The following is a 20,066-nucleotide window of genomic DNA, read 5'->3' on the forward strand; positions in this document are numbered from 1 at the left end:
CTCTGAAGCCATTGGAACTCAAATACTGCTGGTGGTGGGGATGTAAATGATGGTGTCACTTCATGGAACCATTTGGCTCCTTCTTAGAAAGTTAGATATGTACTTACATATGACCTGGTATCTGCCTCAAAGAAATGAAGATGTATGTCCACCTGATTGGCAAAAACAAGAAATGGACTACTGGTCACACAACAATATGGATGACTTTTAGCACTTTATATCAAGTGAAATAAGCCAGGCACAAAAGAGTACATATTTTGAAACTATAAGAAAATAGAAATCTGAAGTCAGGCATGATGGTGTATGCCTTTAATCCCAGCACTCTGGAGGCAGAGGTAGGAAGATCATTGTGAGTTTGAGGCCACCCTGAGACTACATAGTGAATTCCAGGTAAGCCTAGACTACAGTGAGACCATATCTCGCCAAACCAAAAGAAAAAAAAAACAAGAAAGAGAAATCTGGGGATGGAGAGATTGCTCAGTGATTAAAGGCATTTGCTTGTAAAGCAGTAGATGACACACAGTGTGACCTATGGGAGCCCACAAAGCTTGGGTGTGGGAGTCCATCTGAAGCACAAGGGAAAGAGGGAAACTCCTAGTGAAAAATCAGAGCCTCTGTGAAAGAAGGGAATTATGTTCAAAAATGACACATAAAGGGAGGAGGGGGGACTTAATAGGATGGTACTGTATATATGTAAGTAGAAGAACAGATTAATGGGGGTGAAAAGGCCTAAGTGAGGTCAGGGGAAGAGACTGAGTAAAGGAAAGGTGGAGGGAGTGCTAATCAAAATCTAAGAGAATATAAATAAGTCATATGAAAACCTACGTTTTTGGACAGTGAAACACACAGGAGCCATAGACTATTACTAAAAAATTTTCAGTGCCAGGGATGGGATACCTTCCAGTGAGGTTTTGGCCAGGGAGGTCCCTGATGCCCCCAAAACATTACAGGCCATTGCCGAGGCCCTTGGTTTCCCATCAGGAGTAGATGTAGGACCCGATTGCTGAAGACTCCATATACTTGGGCTGCGAGGCCACTGAGAAATCCTGCTGGAACTGAGCTGAAAACCTCCTCCATGTAGACCAGCTGACAGAAAGCTAGAAAAAGCCATGCTGCATGCAGTTCAATGGGAGAGGGAGAAATCACCAGTGAAGATACCCAACAGTGGACACTGCAAGCCTTATATTTGGCCAGCCAGGCCAAATGAGCCGATGGGTGCAATAGTAGCACGTCTGTTATGGGAGAAACCAACTGCCCTCTAATTTGACCTGAGACCCACTCCATGGGAAGGAATACATCCCTGATACTGAAAACCTACAACAGGGGTAGTCATGAGCCCTAATGTCTACTGCTGTCTGGCTAAATGTATATACTACACTCATCAAACTGCCCAGTAAGCACTTCTCTTAATGTTCATACCTATATATTAATGCTACTCTCACCTTTGGTTAGAGAACCTTCTCTTTTCAGATGGCAGTGACCTTGGGATGACTCAGAAGGCACCATGGTGCTGAGAAGAAGTGACAGAGGAGTGCTCAGCATTGAAATATCTCTATCACACCTTCCATGGCTCAGGGTCCATTGTGGAAGAGGTGGTGGAAAGAATGTAACAGCCAAAGGAAGGGTAGAACTCCTTACAACATGCTCCTCCAGAAAGAAAATGGCCTGGATATCCATGACCACACAGTGCCTGACACTACCTACACAAGTCCATCATAATAGGAAGATCATGACATCAAAATAAAAGAGAAACTGTTTGAGAGGGGGAGAGGATATGATAGAGAGTGGAGTTTCAAAGGGAAAAGTGGGGGAGAGGGAGGGAATTACCATGGGATATTGTTTACAATTATGGAGTTGTCAATAAAAAAAAAAACAACAACAATTTTCGAACAATTCAGGGAATACATAGATAAATTTCTTCTTGTGACTTCCATACTTAGGATGGGTCAGTGTAAACTGCCTGGAGATAACTCAGCAGTATTAGTACTGGGGGAGAGGACATATGGTTATATGAACACAATGACACAGGATGAATTCTAACATATCTTTGCAACAGAAGAGGAGTTTTTTAAGTGGGACCTTTAAAATGGGTGGGTCCTTCCAGGAGAGAAATAAAGTGTAGGGTACAGAAATGCTCAGTAATGGATCAATGTGAAGCATGGGAATACACATTAATGAATGTGATAGTTTGAATAGATGACCCCAGTATGTTCAGTGTTTTATTAGTTTGTAGTTTGCATCTGTAGCCAGGTGGCTGGAGGTAGTGTCATTGGGTGGATCTTAAGGTATGGTGGTGGGTTTGAGATTTCAATCTAAAGATATTCCAAGTGTGCCTATCTAGAGTTCCTCAAGTGTGCTTATCTGTGTGGCTCTTGGCTTTTAGGCTTGTGCTTCTTTCTCTCTCTCTCTCTCTCTTCTGTGTTTGGTCCTATGAAAACAGGCTAGTTTCTTCTGCCATTATAAAACTTCCCCTGGATCTGAAAACTTCAATAAATCCCTTCCTCCATAACTGTGCCTGGTCTGGAAGTTCAGTGCAGTGAACCTGAAGCTGTCTGCAACAGAAGTTGGTACCAGGAGTAGGGTAAGATGAGCCTGACCATGTGGATGTTGGTCTTTTGGACCTTTTGTTTTGTTTTGGAGGAATGGGCATGGACTTGGTGCTTGAAACTGAAGATGCCTTTTGGACTGGCAAGCCAAGTTTTATGGACTATTTTGATGAGAGTTTGAGAATGCTAAGTGCAGACAGTTTTTAACTTCAAGGTTTGACTTATGAACTTTCTAAGGGGAAGGAAAGACTACATAGGACTTTGTTGGAATTGGGCTACTGGTATAAAGGCTAACTACATTCTGCTGCCCAGGCCCAGAGAGTTTGATCAAGGTTAAATTTGTAATGGACTGATGTGCTTGGCTAAAGACAATTGGACTGAGAGATTTAAGATTTTTAAGCTGGAAAACCTCAAGCAAGTTAAAATTAGAGGTACTGAGACTGGTTTTAGGTTACTGAAGCTGCTATTGTCAACACATTAGTAATGTTAAGGAAGATGGCCCAACTTCTTTACATTAAAACAATGGAAGGGATGCCTGAGGAAAGACTGTTAGAAATGCAAACTCTTTTGGAAATAGTTGACCAGAGAAGGAACTTGCTTTTCAAGGTTAATATTTATTTTGTCCCTGAATTAAGAATATAGCTGTGTCCTGCATACCTGGTATTGTTTTCAGAAGCATGAAAAATATGAGGAGTGGTCAAGAATTGCACACAGTTCCAGGAGCCACTGCTGAGATGTGCTATGAGGCAGGGCCAGATGCCGATAGGCTGAAAGAGCCTTTAGAAGATGGACTGTGGTTTGCATGAAGAACTGAAGAGGTCTTGGATATGCTAGGACTATGCAAGGACTACCATGGAGCACACTGTTGGCCTAGGATGGAAGTGTTCCCTGGCTACTCTGCCCAGCTGGAAGGGTGAAACTGGAAAATCTGGAGACTGTTAGTCTCTGGTTATACTGAACTCGAACTGCAGAAGTTTGATGTTTGTTTAATAGTGGTTGAGTTTGCATTTAGTCTGTCCTTGCTGTGCATTACACCAGTTGAAAAATGTTCACTCTGTGCTTTTACATGTTGGAAGTATTTAACTTGTTTGATTTTATAGGATTTACTATTTTAAATTGGTCAATACTGTGGGGACCTTTGAAATTGAACTGAGTACAATTTACAACGTGTGATAGTTATGAATCTATTGGGGGCCAGAGGTGGAATGTAGTAGTTTGAATAGATGGCCCCCAATATATTCAGTGTTTTATTAGTTTGTAGTATGCATCTGCAGCCATGTGGCTGGAGGCAATGTCACTGGGTGGATCTTAAGGTATGGTGGTGGGTTTGAGATATCAATCTAGATATGCAAAGTATGCCTATCTGGAGTTCATGAAATGTGCTGTGCTTTGTGGCTTTTAGCTTCTCTCTCTCTCTCTCTCTCTCTCTCTCTCTCTGTGTGTGTGTGTGTGTGTGTGTGTGGTCCTGTGAAGGCAAGCTGGCTTCTGCCATTATGGAACTTCCCCTGGATCTGTAAGCTTCAGTAACCTTCCTCCATAACTGTGCCTGGTTTGGAAGTTCATCTCAGTGAACCTGAAGCTGTCTTCTACAATGGATTAATGTGGGGTGTAGAAATGGAAAGGCCAGGGTGTGAAGAAGTATTCCCATTATGCTATGGAGTCTGGACTTTGTCATTTAAGTAACAAGGAGTTGAACTAAGCATAGAAGGGTCCCAGTCCAATCTGCATGCAGAGGACTACAGGTGTAGATCAGGTACACCTGGAGACAAGCATGAAACTATGTAAGGGAATAAAGCTCAGTAGAAGGCTGAGAGTACAAGCCTGTTGTTCTCTCTTTTCCCTGTGAAATGGGAGGAGAGTGTAAAGAGGGGTGAGGCAGTTAAGACAAACTGGAAATTTCAGAATACAACATTAGCAAAACATCTTGATCTAAAGCTAATTAAGTGAGCTTTCCAAAGACAAGGTCACAACACACTCTGGTGGAGAAAGTGAAGAGCCAAGCACATTTTTCTCTATGAGGTCTTTTCACTAATAATTTAATATGCCATTTTCTCATGATGGAGGAGGGAGAAAACACCAGTGTGGACCTGGGTGCTTGTATAGTACACTTGTCCTCTCCATGTGTGTGAATCAGCACACACATGTCCAAGGCATATGACTATGAAAAAGCAGTAAAACAGAGCTCATTAAGAATTAATCACAGGGCAAATTATTATTCAAACTTCAGTAAGTCAACAAGCACCCAATAAATAAGAGAACATAGATTTTCAAGTAGACTAGCTATATCTATACCACACTTGAAGTCTTCATTACATTTCATTCATGTCCTAACTTATGCTGTCAAAATAAAAGAATTACGAAACACATTTGAGTAAAACTTAAACAAAATTCTAGATAGTAATATCAATATTGATTTATTAATGTTTTATTTTTGTGATCAGCATCTAAACTTTGAATCTAAAATCAAAAGACAAGAGTCTGGGATTTTTTTTCACACACTCTTAATCCATATTACTTAAATGGCATGTCTTTAAAAAGTAATTTAAAATAAGATCCTTTACTTATTATAAAGACCTTAAGCATTCTTGATGACTTCAGTTCTAGAATTAGTGAATACTTGCAATGTCCCTCAGCTGTTCTGCCCTGGAAGTCAATCTTCAGTAGTTGTGGACAGGGTTCCAGTCTTCCTTCCTTTCACACCCCAGAGGGCCTCCTTATCTTCTTCCAAAGAAACAGAATCTGGCAATAGGCCTTAGAAGTGTCAAGACTTCTAAGCTTAAGATGGAAGGTTGAGAAGTACAAATATACCCCACCTTACTTTTCTGACTTTCAAAGTGAAGAACAATATATTGTCAGATGAAGCTGGATGTGGTGGTGAGTGCCTGTGACCCTCATTCTTGAGAGCCAGAGGCAGGAGGACCAGGAATTCAAAGTCATTCTCTACTAATAATATGGGTTTGAGGCTAGCCTGGGCTACATTAAAATAATTATAATAAAATGAAATATTACTCTTTGGAAGAGATAATTGCATTAGATTTTCCTTAATGGACATGTGTAGTAGAGAAATAAAATGAAGTGGGATCTAGAAAATCCCTCACAAATGAAAAATTACTAAACGTAGCAAAGAACATTTGCACTCCCATTTAAAAGCATTCTCTTTCAAGCCTTCTCATTCTCTCTTTGCTCCTGGCTCTGAGTGAAGAGCAGTTTATAAGACAAAACAACACCTTACCTAGTGGTAAGCTTACAACTCACATATACCTACAAAAAGCAATGTCACCTCTTGAAGTTTATTAGAGTGTGTTTAGTTCTTATTGCATATACTGTTAATGCCTTGTACAAGTCAAGAGCATGTATATACACACAAACATATGTTTATATAATGCTCAGCTTAGCAGAAGTTTTGTCTATTGCTTCTCTCTTGAAAACCAGCAGCATGCAAATGCAGTATTTGGTGTGCGGAGGAATTGTTTCAAAAGTGAAAAACTACTTTGCTTTAACTGAGGCGGGAACATGATCTTTATTGGCTTATATGCAAAGTTTAATTTTGGTTGTATGCAGAGTTTGCATAGTTCATGATTAGTTTCTAACGAAAAACTAGATGTGTTGTCAGTGACCTCGGAGATCAGGTGACAGTAGCAAACAGAAAAATCTGAAGAAGAGGCATGACTTTTAAAGTAGAGAGGTCAGCAAGAACTGCCTGCAACAAAAAAACAAAACCAAGAAGAATCGTTAATAGGCAAGTGAGGGCTGTGGAACAGGGCACAACAGACATGGCCTCCATGGGAGCCACAGTACTCTCCCCACCCTTCCCCCTGGTCTCCAGTGCTATCACTCACTGACAGCGCATGTGCACACAGCTAGAATGCTCAGTAGAAATAAGCAGGACCTTAGCCTTGAGCCTTCTTCAAATATACAAGGCAGCGTGAGTTTATAAGAGGTCTAACATTTCAACTTGCTTCTATAAATAAACGTACATTACGAATCTTAGACCCGTTATTCTAGTGTAAGGAGTAACTGACTGCAGGAAATCACTTTGAGATGGAACTAATGTTTATTCAGTAGCAATGTGCATAAACATCCTCTTCCCTTTCAACAGAGCATGTAGGCAGCTATTTTAAGGATAACATTTATATTACTGTGAGAGATAGCAAATACAGTAACATAGTAAGCACTATTTAATTGAACTACATTTCAGGTATAAACTATACCACTGAAAAGAAATCATATTTAAATAATTAATTCACAGTTCAAAATAACCCCCAAAACCCATGTGATGTACTACTTCATCGAAACACATCTTTAACTCTGAACTGGTGGTTCTCTGTACTACGAGTATAACATAGGAGCATGAACAATATTAAGAATGTGTACCACAAACCCCAGTAGTTTCCATTGAAATTACTAGGTATCTGGTTTCCCATAATGGTTTCCTATAATAATCTTGTTTACGACCCCTTCACAAGAAGGTTGTTTTCAAGTGATTAGGGAAATTTGAGTACTTAATGTTACTTAGCTCAGAATTTATAGGTTTTATCCAAGTTAAAAAAAAAATCAGCTACAAGTAATGCATGTCCTATGCATCAGACATGAAGTGCCTGGGCCTGGCAGTCTCCCAGGAACTATTTCCAGCCCCTTGGAGTGAAACTTATCCTTACTTCAGCCGCAGCCAGTGATGTCACCTCCATCAGGTTCACTGCTCGGAAAGCAAACACAGCAGCTGCCAGCACTGGAAAGGAATGAACACTATTTCAGCAGCGGCCTCCCAGCAACAGGCAGTCACTGCTGTGCCCATAGCCACTAAGCTACACCCCTGCCTTCTCCTTGATGCATCAGGATGAGCAGGGACTCCCTATGCTACAGATTAATGCCTGGTTACTACACAAAGTGACCCACTGTTGGGGAAAAAGGAAAATTCAGTGGTATTAGAAAGTTGTTTTGATAAACTATTTCTTTTTTTTTTTAATTTTTTTTTGTTCATTTTTTATTTATTTATTTGAGAGCAACAGACACAGGGAGAAAGACAGATAGAGGGAGATAGATAGAATGGGTGCACCAGGGCTTCCAGCCTCTGCAAACAAACTCCAGACGCGTGCGCCCCCTTGTGCATCTGGCTAACGTGGGACCTGGGGAACCGAGCCTCGAACCGGGGTCCTTAGGCTTCACAGGCAAGCGCTTAACCGCTAAGCCATCTCTCCAGCCCAAACTATTTCTTTACTACAACTAACATTATAGAAATTATAAAATGGCATGCAGTTCCAACAATTGTCTTAAACTGAAGTTCATAATGACTCAGGTGTTCTAGTTAATGCAAAGGAGAGGCAGCTGCAAAGTTGTATGGAGACTGTGTTTTTAAGTTTGTCAAGTTGTGTGTCTTCATACAAAAATGACTATAAAAAAAGTTTTTAGGGCTGGAGGGATGGCTTAGCAGTTAAGGCATTTGCCTGCAAAGCCAAAGGACCCGGTTCAATTCCCCAGGACCCACATTAGCCAGTTGCACAAGGAGGCACATGCATCTGGAGTTCATTTGCAGTGGCTGAAGGCCCTGGTGTGCCCATTCTCTCTCTCCCTCTTTCTTTGTTAAATAAATAAATAAAAATTTAAACAGTTTTTAGGGTTGATTTTGTAACATTTTGTTATATTTATATTTTTATATGTTCTGCATTGGCTTTATTAACATTATAAAGGTGTATTTCTGAGGCAATACGATTTTGGGATTGATTCTGATGTTTACATTAATGTTAGCTACAAGAACAAAGTAAATTAAAACTTTGAAAATATATATAACACCTTGAAATTTAATTATAGTTAGGTATCAAACATTGAAACTATTTGTTTCTGTTAGACCTATGCATAAGAAGATCCAGGCTATCATGAAATACTTCTTAATACATGAACTGCCATGAAACTCCATGTGAGGGATGAGTCACGAGGAGCAGAAGGGCCCATGTGCTAAGGACAGTGCTCTGAAAGGAAAACAGCATTGCCTGAAGAGAACTCTTGAGTTCTTCCTTTTCCTTTGTTCTCCACCTCCAGTGGTGACAGCGCACCCCTACTCATGCAATCTGACATTTGTGGGGCTGATGAAATGAATAGGAAAAGTTATTTGGAAGACTGTTTCCTAGGTGTATCATGTAGCTAATGCAAATGTGTTTTTGACATTACATTTTTATTAAAAGAATAATAATGGTGGTTAATTTTCACATCAGTTCTATGAGTTAAGTGCTATAATATTAGGTCCATTTTCTAACTGTAGAAACTGGGCACAGTGAGTTGGGTGGCATATTCATGGTTATATAGGTAGAAAATAGTAGAGCTGCTATTTTTACCTTGTCTCTAAAGACTGGCATGTGACCCTTGCATGATGCCCCCATTGAGCAAGCAGTGAGTACTCAAGCCTAACAAAAGCCTATGTGTCGTCTGAAAGAGTCTCTTCTCTGCCACTCCTCAGAGGTTTCTCCATACAGAGCCTCAGAGGGCAGGCTGTGGCTATCATGGGCACTCACAGGTGGCAGCTGTATTTGAGGAGTGGATGTTAGGAGCCAGATCTCTTAATTATCCCAGTCAGGACAAAGTGCACCCAGTAGCTGGGAAGCTCAGACATTTTTCTAGAGGACATGAGATTCTGGATAGTCCAGCAACAATAAAATACAAAAGCAAACACTGTAACTAGTTAGATAGGAAAATTCCAGTACAAATGAAAGCGATAGAAATAAAATGAAACTTAAGCTGGGTGTGGTGGTACATGCCTTTAATCCCAGCACTTGGAAGGCCAGAGCAGGAGGATCACTGTGAGTTTAAGGCCAGCTTGGAGCTATGGAGTGAGTTCCAAGTCAGCCTGGGTGAGAGTGATACCCTTCCTTGAAAAAGCCCAAACAATAAAAATTTTAAAAAACAAGTCACATGGATTATTCAACATGAAAAAAGGATATAAAAGATCTGAGCCACAGAATTTTCCTTACTAGCTTTCTACTCCCTGGAATATTTTTGACAATGGAGACATTTCAGAAGCCAAGAACTATGATTACTACTTTCTTTTTCATGTATACTTGAACTGAGTGGCTGAAAGCTGGACAAGATGTCCACATTGGCTACAGAGTATCAGAAAAGAGTCTTCTACAGTGGGAAGCTGTCTGCTCAGAGGAGGAGAGCAGCTCACTAATTGACCTCAGTACTGATATGCTTATGAACTCACAGCCTTTATTTATCTTGCTGTCACATCACTTAAGTTCCTTTCTGTTTGCTTCATGTTTAGTTCGCTCAGTTCTTTGTGGGCCAAGGAGAAAAGACCTATACTCTTTTTTTTTAATTTATTTGAGAGAGGGAAAGAGGCACAGAGAGGAGAGAGAATGGGCGCACCAGGGCCTCCAGCCACTGCAAATGAACTCCAGACGCATGCACTCCCTTGTGCATCTGGCTTACGTGGGTCCTGGGGAATTGAACTGAGGTCCTTTGGCTTTGCAGGCAAATGCATTAACCGCTAAGCCGTCCCTCCAGCCCCCAAGACCTATACTCTTGAATCTTTTTTTTGTTTGTTTATTTTTGAGGTAGGGTCTCACTCTAGTTCAGGCTGACCTGGAATTCACTATGTAGTCTTAAGGTGGCCTCGAACTCATAGTGATCCTCCTACCTCTGCCACACAAGTGCTGGAACTAAAGGCATGAGCTACCACGCCCAGCCCTTGAATCTTTTTAACTGGAATAATACTTCATATGAAATGTAGATATTCTGATATTTTCTTTGTTTTTAAACTACTCTTATTACTTTACATTAAGAAACTTTACCATGATCATTAAGACACCTTTGTTTTAAATCACTCTTTACTAGTCTCTGATGAAAGGCAATGATATTTATTAAGAGATTTCTAAAGACTACATAGTAATTCACTTGATCAGAAAAAGGTAGCCCCTGTGTAAAAATGCACAAGATAATCAAATCTAACCTATATATATCCACATAAAATTATGTGCTCTTGTAGGTTGCAATCTGAATTCCCAGGTAGGAAGCTGCAACTTCAGCTATGTTGGATATTCAGTTTTATTCTAGAAGCCTTCCCTGTTACTTTTTTACAGAATACTCAGGGACAATGTGTGGATTTCATTCTACCTATCCATCAGTTACTTTTAAATTAATATTCTGAGCTCACAGTAGAGTTTCTCATTTAGAGCAAATATAGTATTGTATATACATGGATCTCTTTCCCCTTTATTTTGCTAAGGGATCATAAGAAACAGAATAAGGATTTTTAAGTAAGAGAGAAGAGTCCTTGAAGGTTTTCTAATTCATCATTTCTTTCACATTGTAAAATTTGTTGATTGTTCAGGTGATGCTGAAGACCTCACTGTATTACTCTACTAGAAAGCATTTTCTTAAGTGGAGCCCCCTCTTTAACAGTCTCCAATATTTTTCTGTGAAATGATACCAAATGCTATAATATGCTCTTGGCATGTCTGGAGGAGAGTAAACTGGTAAAGTCTAAAATTCGGACACTTGATAAATGAGAACAGAAAAAGCACAACAATGATCTTGGTTTAAAAGGGGCACATTTTAACAAGCCAAATTATCCAGAAATTGAATGATTAAATGTAGCCTCTACAAAAGCAGGAATTGCAATACTGAAGTGTTTAGGTTAGGACAGCTTGTCAGAAATGTTTAAAAAAGTTATGCCTGATGCCCTCTGGCATTCATTCTATCTTTCGATGATATATATTTCTGCCTTTCAGTCAAGAAGGATGAGGGCATACTATTCTTTCCTAACATCTTTATATAAAACTTAAAAAAGAAAACTAATTAAAAGAGAAGAATGCTAGGAGTTGTTATAAACACCAGAGAAGACTCTGATTACACCTGGGGTAACATGTATCTTCATGGTACTTTACTGTTATAATAATTCCCCCCTTTCAGACCTCTCAGAATTCAAGAAAATGTTAATATATCACTGCTATAAGACGCCTCATATTGTACTGCCTTTTCTTCAATTTAGCATCATTTATACAAAAGCCCAGAAAGGTGATTTTTAAATGTTATATATACAAGGTTGGGGGGAAAATAAGACAATCTATCAACTTCTTTCCATTTGTTACCATAGAATTTATTTGCTGTTGAATTATTTGAATTTTTGAAAATCCCAGGGATAAAGGGAAGCAGAATCAATAAAGAATGCCTGACTACCTTGGTGTATTAACTGTTATACCCCATGTGGAATTATTAACATAGATGAACTTGTGGCTTCTGAACAAAGGAAAGAATATTTTCTGGCATAATAGAACATGTAAAAGATGAAATTTAGCTCCAGGGCAGAAGTTAGAGACTGTTAGTAAAGAGATAAAGGTTTTGAATCCAGAGAAATCTGTGTCTAGAAGAGCTGAGATTTTAGCTATGCTGGATGCTTAGTGTCAGTTTGCAGGTTAGGTAGCGTTTGGGAAGGGACACAGTGCAGAAAGGAAGGAGGCTCTGTGGGTTTTGAGTAGAACAAGAACATCTACATTACTACATAGACTTCACAGATGCTCAGAGGCAGCAAACCCTGGCTGGAGCATCAGAGGGGGTGAGGAGAAAGGAGAAAATGGGCCTTTCCAATAGCTATGAGAAATACCAGGAATAGACTGGTATAGGGTAACAAGACAGACTGCAGGACCTTGGAACTTGTCTTATAGTCCACAGAAATCTATTTGAAATGACAACTGTAGAAACAAACTCCAAGGCAGATGGTGAATGTTAGGCAGGAGTGAGGCCTTACTACAGGAAGATCATGTATTGCACAGATAAGCACTTAATCTTACCAGCAAGAATTTCCAAAGAGTTGTATCCTAGGATTCTATCCCATAAAAGCAAAAGTTGATCTGTTGCTAAGTATCCAGAAAATGCTCGAACCATCCACTTAAATGATATGCGAAGTCTGTGGACAAGGGAAATGAGAATTAATTCTGTTACTACAAAATGACAATCATAGTGCTAGAATTGGGTCACCCCCCCCCCACAGTATGCTGTTGGTTAGGAAGTCCCATGAGGCCCCCAAACAATGCAGTCCATTGACAAAGAACTTGGTTATCCACCAGAACTAGATGGTATAACTCTATTGCTGAAGATGCTATAGGCTGTAGTCATAAGACATTGAGAAATCAAACTGGAACTGAGATGGAAGCCATCTCCTGCTGGCTAGCTGCTATAGTGCTGGAAAGCACTACACAAGCTGTGCAGGAATAAAAGCCATCAACAGTATGAACAAGTAGTGGATCCTGCAAGCTACACAATCAACCACCCAGGTAAGATATACACTTGGGTGCAATAGTGGCACATAAGTTTTGGGGGTAATCAACTGCTCTCTGATTGAATATGAGGCCCACTCAGTGACAGGAAATTCATACTTGGTACTAAGAACCAAATCAAAAGCCTATAGCTTGGAAGATCATAGACCCTGAGGGAAGCTTTCATTGTTCTTTGGCTAAATGGAGAGGTTATATACATCAAAAAGTCTTCTAAATGTATACATTTATTCCCTTTGATGCATGCTGCTCTCATCTTAAATGTGGTGACAAATACCAGGGAAACATGAGACCCACCAAAATGACAAGAGAAAGCTGAATGCCTAGCTTCATGGGTCATCTCTATCCCACCTAACCAATTCTGTGGTCAATGTAACTCCTCTGAAAGCTTGACCAGTCACTTGGGCATTTGAAACTCAATTTGTTTCCTAAAACCTATAGACATGCAGTAATAAGAAACCAAGTCCTCAAAGTGATGATCTTAAACTATGAAGAAAAAGAATTTTATATGCTGGACTCTCCTTTAGGCTAGAACTCAATCCTTATAAAACTATTTTTACAATGCAGTTTTCAAAGTATGACCAAAAAGCTGATATTCTAATAGTCTAAACAATTTCAGGGAAGCCATGCTAATTTAGATTTTTATTCTAAATACCTGAAAGGATGTTCAGTACTTTAATATTTTTAAGTTTGATAAAATATCCCTATACTTCAAACAACTAATAAGTAGATAAAACAAAATTAAATAATAGATAGGAATTTTAGAAGACAAACAGTTTAATAATTATAAGACAGCTTAAATTTCTGATTTCAAGCTCTTTGTTTTATGAGGAAGTTATTAGATTAAAGATCAAATAGAAAATTCCATTTTGCTATGGGAAAATCCAAATATTTATGAGACTGCACTATTTATAAGCAGCTTACATTACCATCCGAGTTTCTGTCTGGAATTGGGAAAAACACCCTTTGACTCTACTGCCATGAGAGGTAAACTAGTCCTTAACATTTATGGATTATCTATGAGCATCATGTGAGGTACTGAACACTTACTGCTGAATTATTCTGTTATTATATTGACAAATACCTACAATCCTCTTTAAGGAGAAAAAGAGACCCTGATGTTGTTTGGTTGATGACACTGTGTTAACTGTCACAAAACCAAATGACACGTTTCAGAAATTGTTCCAATACTGGATAACTATTATTCTAATGTAACAAAACACAATCCAGTAGTCTTGACATGTTAAACTTTTTGATTAATTTTAGAATGCCTATGTAAATAAGCAGTGAAAACAGTCAACACAGGAGATGGAATGAAAAGGATAAACTCACAAAAGTAAGTAGAACAAAAGGAAAAAACCACAGGAAAAATATAAAATTCTAGTAAGATAGGCTGAAATTAAAAAAATTAATTATGTTAAATAATAAATGACATAAACACACTATTTAGAAGAGAGGGTAACATGTAGGAAGACGCAACTATGCTCTTGACAAGAAGCTCATTTGAAAAATAAAAGTATCAATAATTATGCTAAAAGTTAAAGAACAAAAAATGTGAAATGTAATGAAAAAAGCTAAATGGCTATATTAGTATCATAAATTGTAGATTTATTCTAGAGAATAAAGAAGGATGTTGCATAATAATAAGGGAATCAGTTCTAAAGACAGAGATTCAAAATATATGGAGCAAAACCATATATAACAATAAAGGAAGAAGACCACATGTAACTATATCTAATTTCTCAGTAATCAATATAAAAAGTAGAAAATAAAGAATGCCATAGAAATATATTAAAGGCTTCTACATTATCTTATCAGCAAATTGGACTTTATTGGCATTTGTGGTACTTTCTGAACAATACTTATAAAACACAAATTCAAGCAACTATGCATTGTTCATCAAGATAGATCATATACGGGGTCAAAAAAAAAAAAACGTCTGAAATCATTTGAAGCATATTATTTAACTGCAATAGAATTAAACAAAAAGCAGTGGTTCCTATTCTTCCTGACATTTGGAAGCTAAGCAATGCAGGCTTATATGACCCTTGGTCAAAGATGAAACCACAAGGGACATTTTAAGTTGAATATACCTATAAAAGAAACTAAATTTATCATAAAGACCCTCCCAACAGAAGCAGTTTTCATTCATGAAAGCCATTTGAAACTTGATTTCTACCTTAACTACTCAATTTTATACTTTCTCCTACTTAAGAGTTTTAATGTTTATCATAAGTCACTGAAATATGTTCATTGTAGTTTATAATTGGACTAGAAAAATTACCAGCATTTCAGTTTCTAGCAAGATACTAAAAAATGTCTTTAGCCTAATAAAGAATAGGCTAATTACACTCTGAATTTTCATTTTGCAATAGTAAAACAGAGATCAACTTATTTCCAGTCTAAGAAAAAAGGACTTGTGCTCAATATAAATATAGTCACATTCCTGTTTTATAATCTTAATCAGGGACAGAATATTTTCTTACAAATAGCCACCAAGGGAAGAGTATCAGTTCTGAATTCTCCATGGATAATATAAAGTATTTTACAAGCAGGATTCTATTATTTCTGAAATTTAATGGGGCTTTATAGAAGGAAATACAGCATTCATATTTCTTTCTTCCATCTCTACTTCATATCTATAATTATTTAATCTTGAAACAAATAATGAGGCAAGAATTCTCTTGATTTTAATATAAAGAAATTATAGCATAAGTAACTTGGAATTGCTCAGCTTAGTAAAGTGGAATTTGGGGCTGGAGAAATGGTTTAGTGGCTAAAGTGCTTGCCTGCAAAGCCTAAGAACACAGGTCCGATTCCCCAGTACCCACATAAGTCAGATATACAAGGCAGCACATGCATCTGTAGTTGATTTGCTGGAGGTGCTGGCATACCCATTCTTTTCTCTACGTCTCAAATAAAAAAATAAAAAATGGAATTTGAAGCTGGGTTTAATCATTATTTTCTCAGGCATCCAGCTGCTGTGAATTTAAGGTGGAGAAGACAGATACTATACTATTTCTCATTAGCTCTTGCTGTGGCCTCAGAGGCAATGCTCCTTCCACATATGCCCTCCTTAGTAGTAGGATAAGTTACTTAGAGATGACAGGAGCAAAACACTCATAAACCACTTAGGAACTTCTGATATTTTAAACATTATTATTTAAGAGAAAGACAGAATGAATAACATGGAAGCTGGAGCTATTCTACATATTCATCTATAATCCATACCGAGATCAGTGAATAAAATCCAAACTTCTGGAAGGAGAAATCACAGGACAACCATTGGTAGGTGTTTGATCTGATTTCTGTCAATAAAAGACAGCAAACTTCAACCTCATAGGTTGTTCTCTGATAAACTTCATTCATACTGACTTAAATTTGCCATTATCACTTTGGTCAGGCTGAATTTGTCTCAACAGTGTTTGCTTCAGTTTTTTTTTTTTTTTAATATTTACTTATTTCTTAAAAGAGAAAGAGAAAGAATGGGAATGACTGGTCCCCCTGCAAAGGAACTCCATGTGCCACTTTGTGCATCTGGCTTTACTGGGTACTGGGGAACTGAACCCAAGCTGTAAGGCTTTGCAAGCCAATGCCTTTAACCATTGAGCCATCTCTCTAGCCCCTGGTAGAAGTTTTGACTAACACCTTTCATTATGACTATGAGAACGATGTACTACCCTATTATGCTAAGAGGGTAAATACTTTCATACTGAATAGAGACTACTTCAATTTGATGATTTTTTAACAAGACACATAATTTCTAGTAAATGACTCCTATTAGGTTCCTGTTAATCCTTTCAAGATCTTGTTATTACTGTATAGAGCTAGAGACTCACACATGCTAAGTGAGTGCTATACTACCAAGTTATATTCCCTGTTCTCTTCTAGGAATTTTATTCTTCACAATATAATTGCAATTTACCACCTAATAATAATTACTTTGGGGAGGAAATTGTTGGCTCAATTTCCTAAAGAATTATTGTGTCTTTTCAAGTGTTATATCATGATGAAAAAGAGCAGTTTGTATTTACAGTTTCATCATGGTAATGCACTTGTGAAGATGAAATTAAGAGAGGAAAATACTCACGGTTGAGCTCCAATTTCTCGTAGATGATAAAACAGTTGTGGGAGATAAGTCTGTAGAAGGGTTTCAAACAGCAAACATAGTGACACAATACCCTGGATACAATAATGAACCACAAGAGCAACAGTTTAGTCTTTAAACACTGATTAAGTTAACAAATTATTCAAATAGAAAAGAAAGTCTATGGATATAAATATTCTTTATGAATCAAAAAGAGAGAATGCATGAATGATCTCTAGCAAAGCATTTAAAGATTAATGTTCTTTCTTTATGAATACTTAGACATACTGACATGCTAAGAGTCTCTTCTTAATCACCACAGACTCCCCATATAAGCCCCTAGATAGTGGTTGGAAAACCCAAAGTAAACATCACTTTACAGAAAACCTGCTATTTTGCAAGCCATATATTATTACTGAGGTCTAGTAAAATTCATTTTTTTTCTGGATGCATTCCAACTTCCAGGAATTTCCTGGTGCTTTAGCCTTCCCCTTTACTCTCTCCATCTGTCTCTTGGCCTCTAGCCTCATCCTTTGGGAAAAATACTTCCTGTTTTTCTGAACTTACATAAAAAAGTTACCAAGCAAAAATGTTTGATTACTTCATGTAAAGCTTTTGTTTGTTACTTTTTTTTTTAAGGGGCAATATTTGTAAAGTATAAGAAGTAACCAATTTAAGCGGTATTTTTTTTTTTAATCAAGTGTGTTTTGTACTTGTCAATTCTGAGTAAAATGTTATAGCTCAGCGTTCATCAAGGCTTGCTCTTGGAAGTTTCAAAAATAAGGCTGCGTGGGTTCTAAATGATTTAGTCTGGCTGCAGGACTAAAAAGGAGATGAACAACTGCTGCCTATAACACAGTTAAGTAAGACAGGGCAATGGACAGTAGCAGGCCGGGATATGTTATATGTCTACTCTCTAAAACAGAGAGTGATACTAACTATATGACACTAGAACAGAGAATCAAATACTCTTTATACACATTCTTTTTTATAGTCATTTTTGATTAAACATGAATGGAAGAAAGTAAATCAAATTCTCTTAGGAGCTCAAAATGATGTGTTTACTCCTCTGTGACATCCTCGATCAGTCATTCGCCAAGTTTCACTAACAGTGCAGGACAGCACAGCTGCAACAAGGACAGTGTCACAGAATGCACGGTTTCAAGTGGAGGCAGAAAAACTGGTCCTTCATGTAGCGGTGACAACAGGCTCCTCTTGGAGCAATGTGGCAGCCCTGTCACACCTCCTAGTCAGAAGCTTCTCATGGAGAGGTGGTCAGGTTATCCACAAACTGACCACAGCAGGACTGAAAGCACGGCAGGATAACATAAATGTTGCCTTTGCTCGGGTTTATGACAAGTATGAGTAAAAGGTAATGCAAAAGGAGCAGAAAGTAAACATAAAAAAAGTTAAACTCTCAATATGCTCTCTGTTAACTCTCATATTGACATCAAAGGAGCCTTGTATTGAATAAATGCAAAATATAAAATTAAAAAATAGACAAATGTGTGGCCAGTTTTCATTAAAAAGACAAGGTTGTGATAGTTATAATAACAATAAGAAAATAAGCTACTGATTTACTGAGCACCTGCTATGTGATGCCTAGTGCTAACTATCGGGTGTTGTTCAGATGTAAGTTACTATGATCACAGGTTATCTGGTACCAGCTGGATTTCTTAGGTGAGGAAATCAACAAAGAAGGAAGGCACCTTTGTCAAAGATAATAATATAGACAATCCATGTTTTTCTTTGATTATAAAAAATTTAAGTACAGTTGATAAGAGACATTTCCCTCTCTAATTACTATTGAAAATACCTAAATATCACTTTCCCTTCCTTCACTTATCTTATAGAAACATGTCAGTCAATGTCACAAGTTAAATTTGCTCCTTTATAATTTGAGAAAGATTTTTATTCTTAAAGAAGAGATTAGAATCTGAGGTGATCTAATTTTTTATGAACTTACAGAAGGATGGGAAGAGATGGAATGGAGTCTGAAGAAAAAGCGCACATACATCTCACGAAATATCTGATATAATTTGTAAGGTTCATGATATAAAAAACATAGTGGTGCAACTGAAAGAAAAGAAATTTATTGATAGTACCAGAGGATTACTAAAAATTTTAAAGTTCATGAAATATAAAATAATAAACCAATATTTTATAATATTCATATTCACAGACAAGTTGTAATCATGTATTATTTTTTAATTATGAAAAAGAAATATAAGCACATGTGAATGTTTAAACAACCACTAAACAGTTTAAAGAAGTTATGAGCTGTTAAAATGTTAAACCTAATAGTAGACTAAGAATGAGATGATAGTCTAGGAAAATGTCTCAGTCAGTGAGTTCAGATATCCAGCACTGACCTAAAAGGCAGTGTGGCAGCACATGCCTGTAAGCCCAGAGCTGGGGAAAGACAGCCAGGGTAGCCCAATCAGTGAGGTGTAGGTCAGTTAGAGACCCTGTTTCAAAAAACAAGGTGGGGAGCAACTGAGGAAGACACCCAACATTAGCCTCTGGCCTTCACACACAGATGTGTATCCACATATCCATTTATGCCCACATATATACAAACATGTATACACACACTACACACACACACACACACACACACACACACACACACAAACAAAGAATGAAACATTGGAATTCTAAAGGGCTACTAAATTTTTTGTTGTTGTTTTTCAAGGTGGGGTCTCATTCTAGGCCAGGCTGACCTAGAATTCACTACGTAGTCTCAGGGTGGCCTCAAACTCACAGCAATACTCCTACTTCTGCCTCTTTAGTGCTGGGATTAAAGGCGTACACCACCACACCCAGATTGGGATATTAAAATTTTAAAGTAACTTTTAAGAACTATGTAAAGTCAAGTTCCTTTTCTTCAAAAATGAAAAACAAAGTGAGTCAGGGGATTAATTTCTTTGGGTGTGTGTGTGTGTGTGTGTGTACATGCCATGTGTGTGGACATCAGAGGACAACTTCAAGTGTTGGTCCTCACCTTCTCATCTTCCATCTTGTTTGAGGCAGGGTCTCTTTTTGTCCCGTGCTGCATTTGGCAGACAAGCTGTCCTGTGAGTTTCTAGATGATTATCCTGTTTTTGACTCCCTTCTCATTACAGGCCTTCTGGGATTACAAGAGTCCACTATAGTGTTCAGCTCTAT

At 38.0% G+C, this 20,066-nt stretch overlaps 1 protein-coding gene across 3 annotated transcripts in view; it reads right to left on the reverse strand.

Annotated features, from left to right (window-relative positions):
• Window positions 1-6,041: 6,041 nt before the first annotated feature.
• The window catches only part of Tbc1d19 (TBC1 domain family member 19), a 170,399-nt gene continuing 156,374 nt past the window's right edge, over window positions 6,042-20,066 (reverse strand). For 2 of the 3 annotated variants that reach the window (XM_004656101.3, XM_045130143.1), the window contains 5 exons: window positions 18,865-18,974; window positions 16,902-16,993; window positions 12,329-12,444; window positions 7,205-7,275; window positions 6,042-6,246 (listed from right to left, as the gene is read on the reverse strand). In XM_004656101.3, coding sequence (XP_004656158.2) covers window positions 6,172-6,246; window positions 7,205-7,275; window positions 12,329-12,444; window positions 16,902-16,993; window positions 18,865-18,974 — 464 coding nt within the window. In that variant the 3' untranslated portion in view covers window positions 6,042-6,171. The remainder of the gene's footprint in view (window positions 6,247-7,204; window positions 7,276-12,328; window positions 12,445-16,901; window positions 16,994-18,864; window positions 18,975-20,066) is intronic. The other variant, XM_045130142.1, reaches the window with a different exon arrangement.

Source organism: Jaculus jaculus, chromosome 11 (assembly GCF_020740685.1).
Source record: "Jaculus jaculus isolate mJacJac1 chromosome 11, mJacJac1.mat.Y.cur, whole genome shotgun sequence".
Classification (NCBI taxonomy): Eukaryota; Metazoa; Chordata; class Mammalia; order Rodentia; family Dipodidae; genus Jaculus; species Jaculus jaculus.